The 23,164-nt window shown below is 36.0% G+C and overlaps 3 protein-coding genes and 1 long non-coding RNA gene across 8 annotated transcripts in view; 3 read left to right on the top strand and 1 right to left on the bottom strand.

Annotated features, from left to right (window-relative positions):
* setdb1b (SET domain bifurcated histone lysine methyltransferase 1b) overlaps positions 1-5,089 on the top strand; it is a 37,437-nt gene extending 32,348 nt beyond the window's left edge. For all 4 annotated transcript variants that reach the window (XM_079626918.1, XM_079626919.1, XM_079626921.1 and 1 more), the window contains 6 exons: positions 327-488; positions 2,578-2,750; positions 2,903-2,990; positions 3,275-3,531; positions 3,681-3,769; positions 4,449-5,089. In XM_079626918.1, coding sequence (XP_079483044.1) covers positions 327-488; positions 2,578-2,750; positions 2,903-2,990; positions 3,275-3,531; positions 3,681-3,769; positions 4,449-4,566 — 887 coding nt within the window. In that variant the 3' untranslated portion in view covers positions 4,567-5,089. The remainder of the gene's footprint in view (positions 1-326; positions 489-2,577; positions 2,751-2,902; positions 2,991-3,274; positions 3,532-3,680; positions 3,770-4,448) is intronic.
* Positions 5,090-5,963: 874 nt separating this feature from the next.
* Positions 5,964-12,406, top strand: LOC307005194 (uncharacterized protein). Of its 2 annotated transcripts, XM_079625092.1 has the most exons (9): positions 5,964-6,372; positions 6,468-6,779; positions 6,870-7,175; positions 7,400-7,444; positions 7,622-7,699; positions 9,839-9,867; positions 9,969-10,043; positions 10,188-10,256; positions 10,407-12,406. In XM_079625092.1, exons 1-9 carry the CDS (start codon positions 6,315-6,317, stop codon positions 10,494-10,496), a joined length of 1,062 nt encoding a protein of 353 aa, XP_079481218.1. In that variant the 5' UTR covers positions 5,964-6,314; the 3' UTR covers positions 10,497-12,406. The 2 variants fall into 2 exon arrangements, with proteins under 2 accessions (XP_079481218.1, XP_079481217.1); XM_079625091.1 differs by having other exon boundaries at positions 6,275-6,372; positions 6,468-7,175.
* A 2,652-nt stretch (positions 12,407-15,058) lies between these two features.
* On the top strand, positions 15,059-18,400 carry LOC307005196. Its single transcript, XR_013799232.1, has 4 exons — positions 15,059-15,181; positions 15,553-15,610; positions 16,008-16,166; positions 18,284-18,400. It is a non-coding gene; the product is annotated as an uncharacterized lncRNA (long non-coding RNA).
* Positions 15,510-20,390, bottom strand: LOC307005195 (uncharacterized protein). Its single transcript, XM_079625093.1, has 9 exons — positions 20,337-20,390; positions 19,945-20,250; positions 19,752-19,832; positions 19,460-19,543; positions 18,256-18,339; positions 17,746-17,774; positions 17,538-17,612; positions 15,699-15,764; positions 15,510-15,640 (listed from the first exon to the last, which is right to left on the bottom strand). Exons 1-9 carry the CDS (start codon positions 20,368-20,370, stop codon positions 15,527-15,529), a joined length of 873 nt encoding a protein of 290 aa, XP_079481219.1. The 5' UTR covers positions 20,371-20,390; the 3' UTR covers positions 15,510-15,526.
* Between the last annotated feature and the right edge of the window lie 2,774 nt (positions 20,391-23,164).

Genomic DNA, 23,164 nt, shown 5'->3' with positions numbered 1-23,164 from the left:
CTTTGCACTAAACACATTTAATTAACTGGCCTCTTGGTGATTTAGTGTGTCAGTTCTTCTCAAGTTCACACGGGTCTCCTAGCTGGTGTAGTTCATCACATTAACTATGAACATGATCAATTCAACTTTTTTTTTTTTTTAAGTATTTTGCATTAAGAGTTCATTTTTAAAAAATAAATGGCATTTGGTTTCTTTTTTTTTAACTGCTACTCAATGCATTGTATTTTAGTGTAGTATCATACATTTTTTTTTTCTTTGCTATAATGTAGATCCAGCAGGTGAAGGTTAAAATATAATAATACTATTGTTTTTCACCCACTTACTAGGCCAAGACGATTCATCTGAAGACAGCGACGATGACAAAGACGAAGACTCTAATGATGACAGCGACAGCTCAGATGACACATTTGTGAAAGACACATATTACACCACCAGCTCAGTGTGGAGGAGCTACACCACCCGCAGACAGGCCAAGGGAATGAAGGAAGGTGAGGATGCACGAGTGTTTTAATTAGGGCTGCAACTAACGATTATTTTAATAATCGATTAATCTGTCGATTATTTTTTCGATTAATCGGATAAAAATAAAAAAGCATTAATTTCCAACCCTTTATTCAAAAACAGAACTGACAGTGCAAATTCACAGTGCAAAAAAATCTTCAGAAAGTGCACAAACAGGTTGCTCCTTGAACATCCCTGAGCTGTTAATGTAATACTTTTTTTTTATTGACTAACACAAAAAACATACACATGTGCTTTACATCTGCCATATATATATAATATAGGACTTTTTTTTAAAAATAAAGTGCACAAAAAGATGTATATTTTTGTTTTTAAAAATAAAGAAAAATACAAATCAGAAAACTTAACAGGATTTGTTTAAACGTCAGAACTTGTTCTCCACACTACACTCACAGACACACACACTCACAGACGCACAAATTCTCACACTCACAAAAAAATACAATGGATTGACCACCTGGTATGGTGTGTATTTTGCAGCTCATCCTTTCCGAGCATATAGTGAAGTTTCTCTGAGTCATTTAGACTTAAGAGTAAAGAATGAAAAAATCAGTGCCGCTCGGACACACTCGGTCTCTCTTGCGCGCAAATAGACTCGGTCTCTATCGCGCGCTCTCAGATGCACTCAGTCTCTCTCGCGCGCTCTCAGATGCACTCAGTCTCTCTCGCGCGCAAACACACTCTATATCGCGCGCTCTCGGACACACTCGGTCTCTCTTGCGCGTGCAGACACACTCGCGCGCAAACACACGTGTCTCAAGCGCAGTGTCGCTCGCGGAGTTCGCTTCGCTTTTGTCCAGTCCGGCGCCTCCTAGCTCTGCACTCAACTAAAACATTTTTTTTTTTTTTTTTACATCTCCGCGTCGCGCGACACAACGAATCGATAATGAAATTCATGGCCAACTATTTTGATAATCGATTTTATCGATTCGTTGTTGCAGCCCTAGTTTTAATCGATTTTAACTGCCCTCTCCTCAGACTGAGACAGAAGATGGGTCAGTAGAGGGCAGACCCATCTGTGTTCGTGCGTTCACCCATCGTGCGTTCACTATACTGCAGGAATGACCAGTCGTCATCTTCATCTTTACAACCAACACAGACTCCGAAAACAATAGTTTATTAATAAACTATTAAAATGTCTCCTTGCTATTTTTTTTCCTGACACATTCATAATCATTAGGCTACTTTTTGCCAGTGCTTTGCGGCAAGCTTTGTGTGCTGAGCGCGAGGCTTATATCCCGCCCCCCAGTAGCCTATATTTAATTCGATTCACATTTATTTGTATAGCATTTTTCACAATAGATATTGTTTTAAAGCAGCTTTACAGAAAAAAATACATGTCTATATTACAATTTAGAGTGATCTGTTATCTGAGGTGGTGATTGTGTTTAAGTAAGGCATTTTAATAAAATTTTCATTCAGTTTCATTGTTAAACAATGCATTTAAGTTAAAGGAGCACTCCACTTTTTTTGGAAATAGGCTCATTTTCCAACTCCCCTAGAGTTAAACAGTTCAGTTTTACAGTTTTCGAATCCATTCAGCCGATCTCAGGGTCCGGCATTAGCACTTTTAGCATAGCTTAGCATAGATCATTGAATCTTATTAGACCGTTTGCATCTCTCTCAAAAAAATGTTCAAAGAGTTTCGATATTTTTCCTATTTAAAACTTGACTCCTCTTTAGTTACATCATGTACTAAGACCGACAGAATATGAAAAGTTGTGATTTTCTATGCCATTATGACTTGGAACTATACTCTCATTCCTGCGTAATAATCAAGAAACTGTGGTGCCGTACCATGGGTGCAGCAGGCGCAATATTACGCAGAGCCTGAAAATAGTTCCCAGCTCGGTAACTTCCAACATGACTGGCACTAAGTTTGTAATATATCTGCGCCTACTGGTATCTTTTACAAGATATTATGGTGAAAGTGTCTTGAACAGTTAATAATAATAATATATATATATATATATCAAAAATATATATATATATTATACAAATATGTTAGTTTTATTTGATATTTCACTTTTCCACCATTCTCTGTCTATGCTGTAGAGAGTCAGGACAGTAAGGATGGGCTCAGTGTTTCTGCAGGCGAGGAGAGGAAGCCCCCTCCCATGCCAGAGGAGACTGGGAAGAGTAAAGTAGCATCTTGGCTCACCAGCCAATCCTCCACTTCTGGGAATCCGAGTGTTAAGGTGGAGGGAGCGATTAAGACCGAGAAGAAGGTGAGTGCAGTTTTTCATGCATCCTGTTTCCAATTTTACTTTTCACATGAAATGTCTCCCTTTTTTGTCTCTTTGTTCCTGTTTGTCTGTTTCACTCTGATTCTCTCTCTCTCCCCCACTCTTATTATAATATCTGTCTGTCTTTTGTTTAGGATGTGATGACCCTCTCTGACAGTGATGATGTGCAAACTATCAGCTCAGGATCAGATGACAACAAGGAGAGAGAGAAAAAGACTCAGGGTGAGATGGAAGAAAAGGGCAAATTGCTTGCTCTCATCCATGGACTTCCTTATATCAGTGTAACCGTTGCCACCCTTTAGTCAGCTGACTGAATCTGCATGTTCTAGTGGTGGATGTGCAGAAAACCTTTTTAACCCTTTACATCTTTATTATGAGATGAGATGCTCATCTTGTTGTGCAGGTGTGCTGTGAAACCTGAATTAGCTCAATTAGAAGTCTTGCATTCATTAAGTCCCTGTAACATGCCATTATATAGAACATTGTTCGATCTCTCTGTCTCTCAGCTGTGGTGAAGAGGCAGGTGGCGGTGAAGTCCACACGTGGCATTGCTTTGAAGTCCCACGGTATGATGGTGAAAACGGGGGGAGGGGGTGCAGGAGGAGGGGGGTCAGGCCCATCTCGTGGATCAGGCCCGTCTCATGGACAGGGAGGTGGCGGGGGTGAAGGTGGCCATAGAAACACCCGCCTGTTCTTTGACGGGGAGGAATCCTGTTATATTATTGATGCCAAACTGGAAGGCAACCTCGGACGCTACCTCAATGTGAGTACAATTCCAGATACAGGCTTATATTCGACATTTGCATTTATTCATTGGAAACATAAGTCTAAGGATTCTTTACTTGATTTTTAATACGATGATAGTTCACAGCTGCTGTTTATATCCTCTTTTCTGCTGTCTTTGTCCCACAGCATAGCTGCAGCCCTAATCTGTTCGTCCAGAATGTGTTTGTGGACACTCATGATCTGCGCTTCCCCTGGGTGGCCTTCTTTGCTAGCAAGTGAGCATGACATCAGTGTTTTTTGTACATTTAAATTAGGATAAATTTAATGTATATTGTATCAGCCGAAGTTTTGTTTTTATCGATATAGGCCGATATTGGATTTTTTATTTTTCTCTATTTTCACATTTACATAACTGTTGTCGCCATCTAACACTCACTTAAAGTTACTCTTTAAAAACACTAATCATTTAAATGCATATATCAATGGATATCAATTTTTCATACTGTACATTAGTGTTGTGATGCCTAAATTCACATTTAGCATTTAAAATTATGAATTTTAGTTTCTGGTGTTTTATTTATTTTGTTAATATTATACAGAATTTTAATACAGGCCATTTGTGTTATCAGACGACATAAAATTATTTTGCTTGCTTTTATGTCTTGCATACTGTATATGTGCAGGTTTTCGTCATCAAAAACTATTGATGTTAATATTCTAAATCAATTTTAAAAGTAGTCCGATTCACTAGTTTTAGTGGAGTTCTTCCATTTTACAGATCATTTGAAGATTTACACCATATAAGATTGGTGCAAGACATTATTTTTATTTGTTTATTTTAGGTGTTTGCATGAATGTTTTTCATTCTGCTTTAGCTATTATTTAAAATATTAACAGATTATTTGGCAGCATGTAAATATATATATTTTTGTATTAACCTGTGTGTTTCTACAGGCGAATCCGAGCAGGGACGGAGCTGACGTGGGATTATAATTATGAAGTTGGCAGTGTAGAGGGCAAGGAGCTTCTGTGTTGCTGTGGATCTACAGAATGCAGAGGACGACTGCTGTAACACACACATACACACGCACTAAAGGTACCTCCTATTGTAGACGTGCCAGTGAACACGTACTTGGAGCTCCTGGAAGTTGTATTTGTCCAGTAAGGTCTGTGCTACTGATAAGAACTGAGCAGACACTGATCAAAGATACATTTGGTCAGGAACTTACTGAAGTAATAAAAAAAAGTGTATGTTCGCATGCTTTCAACTGTCCTATTTCACAGTTCCACCTTAAACCCCAAATGGGCCCATGGCATCTATAACTATGGTTTATGCAATCCCTACTGCAAACACTCATTTCTTTTTTTCATAAATATGTCAATCTCTAATGTTTTGCTTAGTCAATCTTTTGCTCTTCTTTTATATATGTAGTTTTGACCTTTTTTTTCAAGTTTTTTCTTTTTTCTTTAACTCATGTATTTGTGATTGTCATTGTATGCTACTCTGTAAATGTGCTTTTGTTGGTCAACAAGTTTATAAAAACAGACAAAATTGTACTTTTGTCGCAATTTGAATTAAAGTTCTTCTAAGACCAAAAATGTCATTGTGTTGTGATGCTTGGTTTTCACATGGCTAAAAATAGTACTTATTGTGAGTTCATGGAAAATTTTGAGTCACACAAACAGCAAGCAGTTGAATGACCACATTTCAAATGAATCGGAGATTAGCTCTGTGAATCTTATTCATACTTGTTAGCTTATATGGAGAAAAAAAAAAAGGCAATTATTTAATTGACATAAAAATTATCTATAAGCATCAACAACAGTTGTCTTGGAAGTCTTCAGTAAAACTAAAGTTATTTTATGTTTGGGAAACCATCTTTCAAGTGCTTTAAACGTCAGTCAACACCGGTTGTAGCAACAGTACCTGTGCCACAGGACACATACCCAACTAACTGAGCATGATCACCTGCTTGAGTGGCTTGTGCCACTATGTAATTCACAGGCTAAATAGAATATATATTTTATTTTTGCTAATTTAGAAAATGGCTGATGAGAGCAAAGCACATTACATATGTATAATCATACTGTAGAAGAAAAGGTTCTATATAGAACCTAAAAGGGTCTGTCGTGTGCTTCATATATAGACACAGCTTGAAAGCAGTTTATCCATTTTGGTTTTATTGTTCCATTTGGCGAATCTGAACAAAATGTGATGACATAAACTAATCTCTTGATGTGTTTTTGTTTTCATGAGAAGGGTTGAATATGTGATGAATTAATGCTTTTTCTTTTTCCCATTTTAAAGACAATGCTTGGAAAAATAGTTTTTTAATATGAGAAAAATCATTGCCTGCCACTGCTCTTCAGTTTTTTCATCTGCTATAACCGGATTTGGTTTAGCCAGTTTGAAAGTTCTCACACTGAAGAACACATTTCACAATCAACAAACGCCTACGCTCTGTTCTCGAGAGCTGTGATATATTGAAGTTGTAACAGAAAAACTGTAGGCTGAAACTCCCTGAGCACAACTACAAGTTCCTCTGAGTGAATGTGTAGAATCTGTACTGTAAATTACTTGGAAGCATGAGTGAAAAAGGCAAATTAGTATTTAAATCTACTTTAAGTTGAGTTGATATTTACAAGAGAATTGTGAAGCAACACTTCTGTATTTTGTACAGTCATAGCGTCACAATAGCAACTGTAGCAGATTTAAACACTCAAATGGTCGGTTTAGAGGAAGTTAATAAAAGGAGGAGCTGATGATGTTAAAAAAGAGTAGTGACCACTTAATGGAGAGGAAGACTGGCAAAAATTTAAATGGCTCCGTGTCATATGTTTCGGCTGGGACTGATTATTCTCTGTCCATTTTTAAAAGGTAGTTATATTTTAAATGTTTTTGTATGCCAGGATGTTTATGTGGTTTTGTTCTATAATATAATGATTATTCAAATTATCGTACTTGTGCTTCAGGTACCAGTGGAGTTACTGAGACTCATGTGTTCTCGAGTTCTAATGAAGATGTCCGTCTGCCCTGTTATAATGCTCTTTCTGACTGCACATCAACTACATGGATACATGCCAGACTTTCTGAGACAGTTGAACTGATTACTGGAGGGAAAAATAAGAATGACATAGAGAGACTGAGTCTGCGGTCTGACTGCTCTCTGAACATCAAGAAAGTCACACAAGAAGATTATGGGCTTTACACCTGCCGACAATTTGTGAATGGACATGGACCACAACAAGGAACTGATGCACGTGTTTATCTGCATGTTCTTCATGGTCAGTGTTTCTGTAACTTTTTAAATAATACCTTAAACCTCACATGTAATGAAAAGAGTGATATCTGTAGTGTCTTATTTTCTGTTTCAGTCTCTTCATCGTCCTCACAGACTGAGATCAGATCAGGCTCTGTGACTCTCTCCTGTCAGTTGTATTTATATGGAGTCTCTTGTGATACTTTGGTCCGTACGGAGGAACTTCAGATGATCTGGGTGAATCCGGCTGGTGTTAGTGTGATGACAGACTCCAGATATCAGATATCATTCTCCTCAGGACACTGTATCAGCACTCTGACTACAACACTCCTGGATGAAGATCACGACAGAGAGTTTAGATGTCAGGTTACTCAAAAAAATCAACCGAAGACCTCAGCCACATATACTGTCAAGTATTCAGGTAAGAAAACAATCTTATAAATCAGTTTTAATAGACACTCCTAATGTCAAGCACTATTAATATCATCAGAACAAACCAATGTTTCAAAAGCTTCTTTCACTTGGACAGAAGTAATTTGAACTCAAAACATTCAAACCAATGTGATGGTCCAGTATACAAAAATTATGAATATTATCATATATTTAACAACATGATGCATCTGAAGTAACACTCATCCTGTACAGCTCAAGAGGATCCCTCAGCAACAAACACACCATCTCATTACCAAGGTACATGATGATGATGATGATTAAGACATTTGATGAAGTTGCCTACAGAAAACAGAAAAAAATGAATGAAACAGAAAGCACAGATCCAGGGCAAGACAAGGCCAAAGATTAAGGAAACCACTCATTACAGATGGTACCCGTACATGACTATGTTTCCCTATGTCCTCTCTCCTTTAGAGATCGTGATCTCTGCTGTGGCTGCTGCATTAGCAGTGCTTGTTGTGGTTTTCTGGGTGATCTATAAAAAAAAAGCTTGTGAGTTTCCTCGTTTCCTCCTTTTTATAATAATAATAATAATTAAATCATAGTTCAGATCTCACTTTATCATTTTCAGATTGTATGTATCATAGAAGCACATGGATTATGTGGATGTTGAATTATGAAGTGAACAGAAGGGTATTCCTGTAATATCAATCACAAAGTGCCATTAAAACGTGTAAAAAAAAAGTGTTAATTTCAAAAGTGTTAGTTTACCCAAACATGAAAATCTGTCACTAATTACTCACCCTCATGTCTTTCCAAACCCGTAAGACTTTCGTTCATCTTTGGAACACAAATTAAGATATTTTTAAAGGACAAGTTCGGTATTTTACACTTAAAGCCCTGATTACAGATCGTATCTGATGAAATATAACGGTTAAGATTCAAATTTGGACACATGCTCCTGTCCCGAGAATTTTAGTTTTATTTAGCTTTCCCCCACCCCCACAATGGTTGTCTATGTGCACTGGCAGATTCCTTCCTAAAACACATTAAACTTTCGTTTACAAAGACGTGAAACTCACCGAGTGGTCAGGGGTGTTCACTGATACGGTCCCAAAAAAAATCGCTGAAAAAGATGCTTTCCAACAGGTTTTATCGTAGTGTTTGTCCACCTCCATTGACTTGTATTGAATGTGCTGTGTGAGGTACGTTATTCCTCCGCCGCTTCTTCTTCTGCTTCTTCTGTGTATTAAATGAAATGCCAGCGGTTTTCTTGCAATCGGCAAAGGTGCATTATCGCCACCAACTGGTGTCTATTATTCAAGCTCTCAACGGAAGAATCTGGGTTTGACGCGTTTGGCAAAATAGGTCCACAAACGCTAAATAAAACTAAAATTCTCGGGACAGGAGCATGTGTCCAAATTTTAATCTTAACCGTTCTATTTCATCAGATACGATCTGTAAACAGGGCTTTAAGTGTAAAATACCAAACTTGTCCTTTAACAAAATCAGAGCAATTTCTGTCCCTCTACTGGCAGTTACGCAACTACCACTTTGATGCTTCAAAAAGTTCATAAAGATTGAAAAAAAGAATCCCTATGAATTGAGCGGTTATGTCCAAATTTTCTGAAGACAGAACAGATTCAATTTAGGCTTTTATTCACATCTAAACATACATCAGTTATGATAAACGGAAGCTCAAGCATGTTCGCTTGATGAGCGAGAACCAATGAGGTTGTCTCGTGTTACGCAGCACATTTGTACTTCCGCAAGAACCAATGAGGTTCAGTCTTGTGTGTTACGCAGAACATTTGAACTTCTGCAAGAACCAAAGAGGTTGGGTATTGTTTGAATTTTAACGAATCCTATTCCGATTTCGATTCTGCTTATCGATTTCGATTCTTATCGATTCATTATTTTAATTCCAATTTGGTAAAAAAAAAAAAAAATTATACATTTAGTCTTATTGTCAAATATTTAATTTTAGCTGAATATCATGAACAAAAATCAACAGGCTGAAGAAGGAACTTACGGAATATTTGCCTGTGGTTTAAAAATACCATAGAAAAACAACTAGCCTAACTAATATAAATTTCAAGCATTATTAAAGACAAGTAAACACGGAGTAATTCTAAAATAACAGATAAAAACCAATGAGGTTTGTTCTCGCACGTCAAGCAAGTTCAGTTGAGCTTCTGTTTATGTTCGCTGATCAATGTTTATATGTGAATAAAAGCCTAAATTCAATCTGTTCATCATACAAAACCATCTCTTCAGAAAATTTGGGCTAAACCGCTAAATTCATATGGATTCATAAATTCATATTCATAGTTTTACAATCTCTTTATGAAGTTTTTGAAGCGTCATAGTAATAGTTGCGTAACTGTCATTGGAGAGTACAGAACTGGCTCAGATTTTATTAAAAATATCTTTATTTGTGTTCTGAAGATGATCGGAAGCCTTACAGGTTTGAAACGACAGTAATTAATGACAGAATTTTTGTTTGAACTAACCCTTTAAGTGAAATCTTGTCACCAATTTTAATGTTGCAACAAAATCCTTGCCTTTTTTATTTGAATGTTATTAACATTGGAACATTTAACCGTTGTTAAATGTTCTTTGTCTGTGTTTTTGTCTGTTTTATCATTAATACTCGTATTACATGAGTCATTTCCATCACTTTTTTTTCAGATAATAAAAGAGGGACTCACAGCTCTGTGGTGAGTTCAGTAATGCCAATGATTTAGATTTGATTACTGTCTTTAAAGTTCAATAAAGTTTGTAATCCATGCAATTGCTTATAACTATTTGTTATCTAAAGGTCAAAGATGTGAATGAACATAAAGGGACCTATGAAACAATCAACATGGCCATTCCTTCCATGCCAAACGCCAATGTGAGTGAACAAAATGACTTTACTTCATTAAGTTTGAATTTCATTCATTATTTGTCTATTTGTCTATTCTTTAATGAAGTTTATTAAAACTTTAGGTAGTGTAGTGACAGATGTCTGATTTGCCATGTTTCCATCGATGTTTAGGAACAGACAGATGATGTGACCTATTCTGAGGTTACTTCTTCCAGTAAAAAGCTAGTACAAATGGACAATGTGAGTAGATATCAGCACGTTCACTTGTTCTTTCATGACAGTGCTGTATGCTGTTGATATGTAGCTCTGAATTTGTAGATAAATGAAGTACATGACGTAATAATAGCCGTGGGTTCCACACTGATTGACAAGTCTGTGGTGTTCTTCCAGGATCATTCTAATGACACAGTGACTTACGCTGCCATCAGAGGAACAGAATATGCACCTCAGGATGGACTTTACGCCTCTGTGAAAAAGTAGAAAACATTATGTTATGAGCAGATGAGCAGTTTGGTTATTGGCAGAAATATATATTTGTATGTGAAGGAACAGAACTTTTATATTCACTTATATTATTAATATTTGTTGTACTATGAAAGAGTACAAAGACACAATTCAAAAGCAATACTGTAAAAAAAAATTGTATTGTATGCAAAAAAAATATTTTGTATATTTTTATTTTGTATAAAGAATATAAATCTGATTTATTCTCAATCTGTAGTCAGTAATGTTTGCTTATTTAACCTTGTGTTTTCATACAGATGGTTTATCAGATTTTTGTCTTAAAACACGTCATATTCCTTGGAAAAGGACATTATAAAGTTGGTACTCTTGCTTTTGGCATGTATAGGCTTTCTCTTATACATAAAATAAAATAGGTAGACAGTCTAAGCATTAGGCCTATTTCAGCTTCTATTCAAATTATATTTTACTAAAATATTCTAAAATGTGACATTGCTGTATGTAAAAGTCACAAAATGAAATATCTGTGTTTTCACACATATCATGAGCATGAAAATGTCAAAGGTTTAAACAAAAGATTTTGCGTAAAAACAAGTTACATTCTTGCCAGAGAATTTAAACTACACAAATATTTAAAACACCTGTAAAAACAAATCTGTAAGCATCAGGATTAAACTAATACAAACATTTATCTCAGAAATGTCAGATGTACCCTGGTAGTTTCTTGTGTCAAGTAACCAAAAGTGTGTGGCAATACTTGTTGAACCCTTTTTCTTTTTTCGCTTTACTTTGTTAATGGTTTGTTCACTTGTTAAATTGTCTTTAATTTCTTGGTTGCAACTTTATTTTTCATCTGTTCTTTTACGGCATTCATTATTGCATTTATATAAAGAACTTTGGAATCGTTGTTTTAAAGGTTTATTTATTTATTCATGGAGTGTGTCAGGCTACATGTTACGCTTACTGTTTACTGTTACTTTTTCCAGAGTGATTTCATTCAGTTTCGAAACATGTGACTGCTCAGCATGTAAGATTCACCACACTGGTTCAACCCACATGGAGAAATGATCATTTTAAAACCCAGTTTAGACTGATGAGTGTAAATTTATTTTAGTAGTTCCTCTTCTTTCTTTTACCAAGTTGCATCATGCTATTGAATTCTATATTGGTCTCAACTAGAAGCTGGTGAGAATCTGGACACTCTAGTCTTTATGGGTCTACGCATGTCAGTCTATTACGTAGCATACATTACATGGTCATGTCTTTGACAGTACCAGATCATTTCTTTTAGTGATCACTGAATAAAAGAGTCTTTCTGAACCTGGGAAATAACAAGCAGCTGATGATGTTAAATGGAAGAGAATACTATCAGAAACTGAAAATGGCTTATAAGTGTCTTATGTTTCAGCTGGGAGTGATAATTCTCTGCTCATTTCCCACAGGTAAACACATTTCTATATGCTCTATAAGACATCTGTGGAAAAACCCTTATGTTTAGATATGCAAAATAATGATTTTTGAAAATTAATATATAGCATAATGATCACCCAAATTTACTGTGTTTCAGGCACGAGTGGAGCAGAAGAGATTCATTTGTTCTGTAGCTCTGGTGAAAATGTCAGTCTGTCCTGTAATAATGTTCTTTCTGGCTGCTCATCAACTACATGGAACCATGACAGGTTAGAGACATGGAAAAGGAAGAGGAAGTATAACATAGAAAGAGATGAGAGACTGAGTCTGGGGTCTGACTGCTCTCTGAACATCAGGAAAGTCATTCAAAAAGATTATGGAATTTACACCTGCGGACTACAAGGAACTGCTGGACATGTTTATCTGCATGTTCTTCACGGTAATTGTAGGATAATGTAAACTGTATTTAAAAAGTGCCAAATTCTCCATTTACTGTACACTTACAGATTACTGAAAAAATGTTTAGTAGCACTTTTGTAATGTCAGAAATTCTATTAATATCATTCAGCCAGGATAAACAAAACTGTACAAAAAAGTGCTTTAATTGTTACATTTGAGGTAGGCTAATACTTAAAAAATAAGGTTAAATTAATTAACATTAGTTAATGCAATACCTGACAATACACAACCCTACTTTTACAGTGTGTGTTAATGTTAATTTCTATGTACACTGATGTACACATTTTTAACATTTCACACTGTATGAATTAACAATGTAGCCTATTATGAAAAAATAAATTAACAATGAACGATATTATATTATAAATAAAAAATCAACCTATATAAAAAGTAAAATAATTTAAACAAAATGCCATAAAAATCGTTGTGCGTTGTGAGATCATGATAACTAAGGTTAACATTTATTTTTTTAATGATTGTAATATTCTGCAGTATGATGCATCTGAACTAACACTCTTCCCGTACAGCTGAAGCTGGTACAACGACACCAGTGATTCCAGTCCACATCACAAACTCTGAGGAGCCCTCAACTACAAACACGCTAAACTTCCCTAAACCAGGTAATCGCTGTCTTTCTCACCTCGGTGTTTCTCAGATACACTTTTCTTCTCAAATCGCTCCCTATAAATACAACTGATTTCTCTCTGGGGAGATGGAGTGGATTACAAACTTTGTGAAAACTAACTGAACAAGTTCGTCAGTGTGCTTGAGACTTTAAATCTTTGAATTTTGCTTAAGAAATATTACAATTATTGTAGAGACACAATCATGTCTATGGAGCTGTAACTGTAAGAATGTTTCTAGCTTAATGTTCTGCTGAGACATCCAAATAATTCAAAAGATTGTTGTTTCAATTCAGCTCATACACCAAAACATATTCCACACTCTGAAAGTACATCATTTCCAAATGGGTACAAAAATAACAAGATGGATTCAAACTGACCCTGAACGTGTCTTTCTGTAGTCTCTCCCTTAGTGATGGTTGTTATATGTCCTGCATTAGCCCTTCTCCTTCTTGCTTCTATGCTGTGGGTGATTTATACAAAAAAGGCTGGTAGGTTATTGTAATTCTTCATTTTTTACAACAAACAAACAATATAACTTTAAACATGTGCACATCACATTCAGGTTGAATTGCTGTGAAAATTAAGATTTCTTTAATAAATGACATTTTAAAATATATTAAAATAAAAAACAGTTTTTTAAATTCTAAAAATCTCACAATATTACTGTTTACTGTATATTTGATCTAATAAACGCAGCCCTGGCAATCTTCATTGTTCCAAACTTTTGAACAAATGTGTGCATGATGAAATGAGGGCCAAATGTTTTATAGAAAATACAATTCCAATTAAAAAGTCATTTCTTGACAACAGAAGCAAAAGTGAAGTCATCTTAAAAGTTTCAAGATAATGCATTGATCTAGATATGTGGATGTGCTATATCTTGCCCAATATTTTTATTATGTGACATTTTACAGATAATAAAGAAGAGGCTGTACATTCTGATGTAAGTATTATTTCTTATTTGTCGTCTTGGTAAGACCAATTTATGAAGGTAATTAACTGCCTATATACTCTAGCACTTGTATACAATAAAAAAATGACAAGATAAGTTGTCTTACTCATTTACCATATTTGTTTATGTGTCCATTGACGTTTAGGTGCTGACATATGTGTCGTATTCTTGGATTCCAGCAGAAAACTTGTCAAAGAGAGCAATGCGAGTAGATACTGCCACATCCATTCCACACATCGCTCCGAATCAAAGAAAATGACCCAGGGGCCAGATTCACCAAATAAAATAAAATAAATAGACTGACAGAGAATTCATTGCAATAAGATTTATTGTATAGAATACAGAAATATTTAATTAACTCTCCTTTTTTTTCAAGATAATCCTTCTTGAATTTACCACATGAAAACAAACTCATTGGCTGGTGGTGAGAAGAGAATACGGCAAAGTACTTAATGAGTTTGTCTATGAATGCTGCCTTTAAAAACGAATTGCATATTAAAGACTTATCAATATCCCAATGTCACCTCAGCTGTTTATTCTTCTTTTGTTATCTGATTATAACGAAGTATTGCATTTGTATCTTATCCTCAGAAGTGTTTGTCCTCTCACATTTAGTTATGTGTCCATATTTGGAGACATTGCGTTGAGTCACAAGAACCCATGCAATCTCTGCACCAAACACTGCTTGATTTTACAGAGAACAGGAAATTGTAACCAGTAACGTGCCTTTTAACCTTGTCATGACAAGAGAGAAAAACAAACTTTTCTTAACTGAACCTCCACTTAATCTAACATATCAGCTACAGTTCTTTCAACTTTTTGTGCAGAACAGAATTTGAAGCTTCTGTTCATCCAATATGTTTTATTTCTGACAAATGTTTCACTTGACTGAATTGAATCTGACACTTTTGTAATCGATGTGATGAGCATTTTGTTGACTGCAGGGTACATGGGGCTGCCAAAGGCACACCGGGGTAAAAGGCGCTTTTGGCTTTATTTTCCTTTAAACCACTCGGTGGCTCAAAAATTCACCTCAGCACTTTTCTTAGCAACCACGTTTGACTATGAATGTTTTTTTATGCAATCATACATTATGGGAGTAGTGAAAAGCCCATTTTTCTTCTTACTTTTCTAGTACGCAGTCACCGCAACGATGATCGGCTGACAGTGCAGAATATGACAACGGCGCTTCCTCTACAGCTCTGCTGAGTTGAACAGTTTCGATCATCTCTGCCTTAGTTACAAATGAGGATGTTGTACGTAAAACAGTAGCCTATTACTATTAAAAACAATTACTGGAGAATGAAGGGGCAAACAAATAAGAGAAAATGGAAGATTTGGAATTATTTATTATTTAAAATTGTTCTCTTGATCAACAAATACAATTACAATGAAATAAAAATCCTTAAACTCCTACTAATAAATATGATTACTTGAGTTTGTTTGTTAACATGTGAAAGACAAACATCTCGGTTACGTATGGTAACCCTCGTTCCCTGAAGGAGGTAACGGAGACGCCACGTCAACAGGTTAAAGTCAATTATAGGCATTTCTCTGCTGATGATATCATGAGGTATTTGTATAATTAATAACTGATTCAGTTATTTGTGAAGGTTCTTGTTCACAGAGGCATAAAGTTGACTGCCGTTATCCTGAGGTCCAGATGTTGCTCCTCTGATGGAAGCGTAAGTCACTTTATCATCACCATCATGAACAACACATATTGTCAGTTTTGAGAGAAGGTGATGGAAGTACAAAGAAGTGTTTACCCACCTTGTTATTTTTGCCTTGGTTTTTACTGAATGTGGCAATCTCCGTATAAGTCACGTCTTTCTGCTCCTAAACATCAGTGGAAACATGGTGAACTAAAGTACAAAATCCATCACTACTTTGAAAAGTAGGCTAGTTATTATGCAGGTGCTGCAAATGTTTTTAAATATGTTGTTTCGTGTGGCATTTTCACCTAAAGGTTTTGTGAATATATATTTGTAACAGGACTTTTACTGACTGTTACTTTGCTTGTCTGTGTTGGTTAGTGGTGGGGATTCAGTGACTCTTTCTGTACATTAAATCGTTTTGCAGGTAGGGGGTGACCGGTCCGAGACAGGGATAACTGCTGATCGGAGTTATGGCGTGCCGAAGATAGCCTATACAACGCTACAACAGAAATGAACCTATAACCCTAACAGGCAGTTTACGGGACCAATTGTAAAGACCTTTTGGAACGCCCCCTACCTTTCGGTATGCTCATTACTCCTACCTGGCTGCAGATATCCACACTTGTCATTGAATTATTTATTCAAGCGATTTATTCAAAATGCTGATTCATTGAGGAATGAAACACCTCTGCTGCTCGGTGTGTTATGTTGTGACCTTGTGAAAATTTAAATATCGTGGAAATATTGTGGCTAAAATAAGTTACTCTTTTTATAATTAACTTATTCATTATTGAAAAAGGGAATATCACGAAATAGTGCTGCATTTCATGTTAATAACTTCTCAGAAAAAGCCCAAGACGTCATTGCTATTTCAAATGTGGCGTATTCAAATTAGAATTGAACACATCTTTTAAATCTTGTCCAATTGTTGTGTAAAATCAATATAGTTTTTTCGTTTTATACAAATCCAACTGCCACCATCTTGTCTCAGTTAATGATGGTAGTGCCTCAGAGGACTTGAGATTAAAGGGGTCATGACATGAGAAATCCATTTTGACATATAAGAGGTATTTGTACCATTACAGCATCTTGCAAGTTTCATGTCCTTTATTAAAGCTTAAAACGGTTTATTTGAAGATTGTGGGATTTGTGACGACACACAAACAAAAACCATTTGCATATGACTTGCCCCAGAGTAAGACATCGACGAATAGTTATGCATCATTGTTCCATAGCCCCGCCCACTGGCATTCAGTCGCTGAACTTGTGAGTGTCGTGTCCAAAGCAAATAGAACCCATGATAATCACTGACACTATACACTGGATACAGATGTGCATAGAGTTTCTGACATACTCCACGCACTTGAGTCTGTCAACATCAGGACAAATGAAAGATTGAAAGAACGTTCGCCTTGAGGCGTACAGTTTAAACAGCTAGTTTGCGTCTCTGTACAGGACCCTGGGTCAGGAACAAGTGGATGGTTTATTTTAATGGTGTCCTGGATTGCGTCGGAAGATTATATGTTTGTTCTATGCAATGATGTTAGCCAATCATAATATTGGCTGTTTGATGACAAGCCTTAAAAGAGCCGCGCCTAAAAATGTATCATTTTAGACCTGCTTAGAATGAGAACTGAAAATATATATATATATTTTTGCATATATAGCCTACTTATTTTCTTGTGCAAAACCTTTATTAACACTATAAGTGAACCTCAAGGAATATTTAAAATAATTTTAAAAATCCATATCATGACCTCTTTAATCATTGCAGTGTTCATCGTTTTGCTAGTCTGATTAGGCCTACATTGCAGTGTTGGTGAGTAGCTGTGTAACAATCATAATGTACATTATAGTATACTTAACATTACGAGGGATAATATGGGCTACAGAAACTGTCAAATATACACAGATATGAATCGCATATTGAAGATGAATCATATGGGTCACTTACATTGGCGCTGGCAGTAGGATTAATGGAGATGTTGATTGTATCATTGGTTCCATTATATTTATTAATATTTGTAACCTTTAGACAAGAAACAATATTCTAAGGTTTGCTGTTGCGTTTATCTAAGGTGAGTGAACACAGTACACATATTGGACAGCAAAAAAATAGCTCATGGATCAACATCACTGGTCTTTAATATTTTGATACTTACCACAGAGTCATTAGTCCCTCTTCTAATATCTGAGGAATAATTATCACAAAAACAAAAGTAAAGTACAGCATGTCATTAATAATGGCAGACTGATAATTGATATTGACAATTATTTAGAAAAATTCTAATGATGTATGAATAGTAAATTTATATTTGTCTTTTTAAATTATTCATTGACCTCAAAATGAAAATTCTGTCATCATTAACTCAGCCTAATGTCATGTTGAACACAAAAAGAATAAGACATTTTGAAGAATGTTGGCAAACAAACCGTTTTGGTTACCATTGACTTCCATTGTATGGACAAACTCAAAATATCTTCTTTTACATTTCACAGAAGAAAGTAAGTCATACAGATTCAGAAAAACATCAGGGTTAGTAAATGATGACCAAATTTTCAGAAATGAAGTGTCACAAACTATAGTTCAGGTTTACCACTTCAAAAAAAAAATTATCATCACATCTTTTTAAATTAATATTTATATGATAAAACTAAAATGTAAAACTTACCACCTCTTTTTTTGCAAACCACCCAAAGAATAACAGCAGGAAGGAGAACAGCCAATGCAGCAGCAACAACAACAATCACAATCACTAGAGGAGAGACAATATAGAGGGACACACTCAGATCCAGATGAAAACAGAAGCAGAACGTATTACTGTGTCATTTTAAACAAAAATATAAAAACCACAAGTACTGACACACTTGCAAACAAAGTGTATATTGTATGTTGTATGTTTACTAAATGCATGTTAGTAAACACAGACATGATTGTTTTGGATTGACATGATTAAAGAGTTACTTTTCACATACCAATAATGTCATGTTGTTTTTATTTATTGATTTATTTTTATTGACAAAATACAATTTTTATTAACACAGAAAAAAGTGTTACAAATTAAACGGTCAATGTTTGTGATCAGCTTTACTCTAATATCTTCAAAGCAAAATTAGTTATTTACATACTAAAAAGTCACTTAAATGAGAATGACAGAACAAACCGGATTTAGACCAAACTCTTCTCTCAAAATATTTTTTCAATTTCGGCGTCATTTTAAATTTACCTTGGCATCAACCATGGCTCCTATACGAAATAAAACGGAATTCTTTCTTTCAAATAGTTTCTGATGTTCTAGGGATCAAGTGAGCTGTTTGCCCTTTGATTGCAACCTTTGGTGTTTCATCTCGGCGTCAACCTTCAACAGGCTGATGCCGTAGCTTTTGCATCTCTTCTCGCTAGGCGCAGAATACTGTTATCTTGGACCTTGCCACAACCCCCTTCTATTTCAGTTTGGCTCAAAGATTTGGCCTTTTTTTTTTTTTTACTTGAAAAAATTAAGTACAATATTAGAGGTATGGGGGAATCTTTAAAAAAAATTATCAACAATTTATTACATTCTTTAATGACTTACAAACCTTAGACGTGGATTGAGCTGGAGTATATATGTTTTTTTGTTTTTGTTTTACTAATATTATCTAAATTATGCATGTATCCTTGCTTGTAAGTAGGTGTATATTAATGTATGCACATCTTTTTCTTTTCTTTTTCTTTTTCTTGATCTTCAGATGTCTTGTTGATCAGATTGGGGATTGCTTTGTTGGGGCTGGGTAGGGTTGTTTATGGTGGGTGGGGTGGTATAAAATGTAAAAATGCAGTTTGCAACAATACAAATTCTATGACAAAAGAAAAAGAGAATGACATACAGTACATACCTTCTTCTGGAGGTGTTGGTGCTTTAGGTCTTGTTGTATTCTCAGAGTTTGATGTACTGGCTAGGAGCAGTGCTGATGATGTAGCTGACGATATGGATTTTGGTTTAGATGTGCCATATCGTGGAAATACAAAGATAATTATTGAATGCATGAACACCATCAAGTTATGGACATACCTTTTTCAAACTACTGGAGCTACTGGAAACCATTCAAATGAGAAAGACATACATACAAAAATATATTGAAATGTACAGTACATTCATTAATAAACATTCAACAGTTGATTATGTACCTGGTTGTGTAGAAGTTACTGGTTTATTTACAGTTGTGGTTGAGCTGGTGGCTGGAGTCAGTGTCTTTGTATCTGTTGGAGCTGTAAAATATTAATTTTCAGATGCATTCTACTGTAGAATATATCTTTATTTTATTCTTGATGATCAATACAAAGTTAAAAATAAGTAACTTTATAAATAACAGCAATTTACCTGAATACTTGACAGTATATGTGGCTGAGGTCTTCGGTTGATTTCTCTGAGTAACCTGACATCTAAACTCTCTGTTGTGATCTTCATTCAGGAGTGTTGTAGTCAGAGTGCTGATACACTGTGTTGAGGAGAATAATATCTGATATCTGGAGTCTGTCATCACACTAACACCAGCCGGATTCACCCAGATCAGCTGAAGTCCCTCAGAACTGATCAAAGTATCACAAGAGTCTCTATATGAATACAACTGACAGGAGAGTCTTACAGAGCCTGATCTGATCTCAGTCTGTGAGGATGATGAAGAAACTGAAACAGAAAATAAGACACTACAGATATCACTCTTTTCATTACACGTGAGTTTTAAGGTATTATTTAAAAAGTTACAGAAACACTGACCATGAAGAACATGCAGATAAACAGGTACATCAGTTCCTTGTTGTTCTCCAAGTCCAAGGTAAGGGAATAATTTTACCTTCTTTCCAAATAGTGGGAAAAACTCCTTTCATTAAACAGTCATTTAATATTTGACATAACGGACCGCAAACATAATCAGCTGCCAAGCCAAGTACTTTACTGTCCAGCATGTCAGTACCCACTGAGCTGTGTTCGGGCAGGGACTTCAACAATTTTCTTACTTCCTGCTCCTCTACACTATTAAACTGGAAAGTGCAACTTTTATTTAACATCACATCATCTTTTATGAGCTTTAGGTAATTAGAATCAGTATTGTCCATATTCTGCCTTAATGCATGCACCTTATTTATATAAAAATCATTAAAATAATTCGCTATATCAGATGGTTTGGTCAAAAACTTGCCTTCTGACTCCATAAAGGAAGCCCTACCAGATGTCCGCCTCCCCATTATTTCATTAAGGGTTTTCCATAGCTCTTTACCATCTTGCTTTACAGCATTTATTCTCTGCATGTAATATTCTCTTTTCATCTATCTATTTAATTTAGTAACCTGATTTCTCAGTCTACAGTACATTAATCTATCCTCCACCAATCCAGTCCTTACTAATATAGATTTGGCTTTATCTCTATCCTTCATGAGGCTCTTTATAGTCTCATTCAGCCATGGGGCTGGTCTCGCTTTTACAATACACTTTCTTATAGGGGCATGCCTGTCAACAATCTTCATAAATCTTTCCATAAAAATATTTAAGGCAGCCTCAGGCTCCTCAGCAACATACACATCAGTCCAATCAATACCACCAACATCCTCCAAAAAACATTCCGGAATAAATTTCTTAGAAATCCTTTTATGTACTATATTGACTTTACATTTTGGAATTTTAGTTTTCCTGGTAATTGCTATGATATTATGGTCACTAAAACCCACAGATCGAGAAACTGGTTTAGTGCAGCATTCAGGAATATTTGTATAAATATGGTCTATGCAAGTGGCAGAAGTATGTCCAGCACTATTAGTAAAGACTCTGGTTGGTTGAGAGATCATCTGAGACAGATTACAAGCAGCTATCAATGAAACTATCTTTTGTTTCATTGGACATTGATTCGCAAACCAGTCAATGTTCATATCCCCGAGTAAAAAAATATCACCATTAACATCTGTAACTCTGTCAATTAAATCACATAAATTATTCAGGTATTGCACATCAGTCCCAGGAGGTCTATAGCAGCAACCGATTAACACCGGCTTTAGGTGAGGAAGATGCACTTTAACCCATAACGATTCCAAATCATCTGTGATAAACTCAGAGCACAGTGTTGCCGTTAAGTTATCTCTGATATATAATGCCATGCCACCCCCATGTTTATTCCTGTCCCTTCTGAAAATATTATAGCCATCAATGGAAATCTCTGTATCAAAAACAGTAGCATCCAGGTGAGTCTCCGATACTGCCAATATATGAATGGTGTTTTCTTTAATTAGATGATTAAGTTCAAATACCTTATTTCTGATGCTGCAGACATTCAAATGGGCCAAAACAAGACCCTTTGAAACCGAGAGGAGATGCTTATCATCCAAAGGCCTACTATCCATAATTATTATTATTTTTAAAATCAGTTCAGTCTATATGACCTCAAGTTAAGAAAAACCAGAGGACTAGTCTCTCGTTCCAGCTCTTGGCTCCAACTCCTGGCTGTTGGTGCCATTCCTATCCTTATGCTTTTGGGCAGGGGGATGGACAATAAGCTTGTCATGTCGGATGTAGGCGTCACCTCGTTCTCTGGCAGCTTTCATGGCTGGAATGAGTTCCTTTCGCTTTTGCCTGACGGCTTCAGTGTAGTCCTCATTCACATAGATGTTGGTGCCTTTCAGATCCTTGGTCTTTCCTAGAACAGCCATTTTATCTTTGTATCTGAGGAATTTGACCATGATAGGCCTAGGTCTTTTTCCAGAATATCCGGATGGATTGCCAGTCCTATGTGCACGTTCAATCACCATCTGACTACTGTCCAGGTGAAGTTTCTCATTTATCACATACCTGACTTTGTCCTCAGTCTCCTTCCAGTTTTCATTCTGGGCCTCAGGAATGCCATCCACAACAAGGTTATTCCTTCTTGTTTGACCCTCCAAATAATCCGCTTTCTCAGTAATCTCTGCCAATCTCCCCTGCATTATTTTGGTTTCAGCACAAGCAATTGTTCTTTCTGACTCAGTTTTCTCATTTTTCTTTAATAGATCTTCAATGTCTTTTTGGGAGAATTGCAAGCTGCTTCTCAGCTCCTGTGTCTCCTTGATCAATTTGTCTATCCTAGTGTTCACATTGTACACAATTAATTCCACAGCAGTCTTAAAGTTGCTTTCTTGCTGCTGTAGAAGTTGCATAAACAGATCCTTTTGTTGACTCATTAGATCCCGCATCTGTGAGAGCGAAACCATCTCCTCTCCATTACTTTGGTTGCTGCTTTGGTCCTTCTTGGGTGGCATAGTGTGCTGAAGGTTCTCTACTAGGAAATCCTCAGGCTTCAGCTGACCAAGTAGGCCGAGATTGTATCCAACAAAAATCAGTTTTTATGAAAACCATCCACTGTTTTTCACTAGGTATTTTATAAGATATAGAGTCTCTGGATGGATATTTTAAAAAATGTAAGTACATAAGTTGAAATAAAACACTTAAAATTCAGGATTACTGTGAGCCCTGCAGAGCCTGTTCAACGGACTCGAATGACACCGATGACACCAAGCTCTTCCTCTCATTTCAACCAGATGATCCCACAGTAGCTGCTCGTATCTCAAGCTGTCTGGCA

The sequence above is a fragment of the Phoxinus phoxinus genome, assembly GCF_949152265.1.
Source record: "Phoxinus phoxinus genome assembly, chromosome: 10".
Lineage (NCBI taxonomy): Eukaryota > Metazoa > Chordata > Actinopteri > Cypriniformes > Leuciscidae > Phoxinus > Phoxinus phoxinus.
Note: the sequence above shows the minus strand (reverse complement) of the source record. Positions and strands in the feature narration are given on the sequence as shown.

Coding starts and splice junctions, on each gene's coding strand:
- LOC307005194 (XM_079625091.1), top strand. CDS start 6,315: ATGGCTCCGTGTCATATGTTTCGGCTGGGACTGATTATTCTCTGTCCA. Junction 7,445..7,621: donor CACACCATCTCATTACCAAG/GTACATGATGAT, acceptor TCTCTCCTTTAG/AGATCGTGATCTCTGCTGTG. Junction 7,700..9,838: donor GATCTATAAAAAAAAAGCTT/GTGAGTTTCCTC, acceptor CTTTTTTTTCAG/ATAATAAAAGAGGGACTCAC.
- LOC307005195 (XM_079625093.1), bottom strand. CDS start 20,370: ATGTACCTGTTTATCTGCATGTTCTTCATGGTCA. Junction 20,251..20,336: donor CTGCATGTTCTTCATGGTCA/GTGTTTCTGTAA, acceptor TTTCTGTTTCAG/TTTCTTCATCATCCTCACAG. Junction 19,544..19,751: donor AGTAACTTCTACACAACCAG/GTACATAATCAA, acceptor CCATATCGTCAG/CTACATCATCAGCACTGCTC.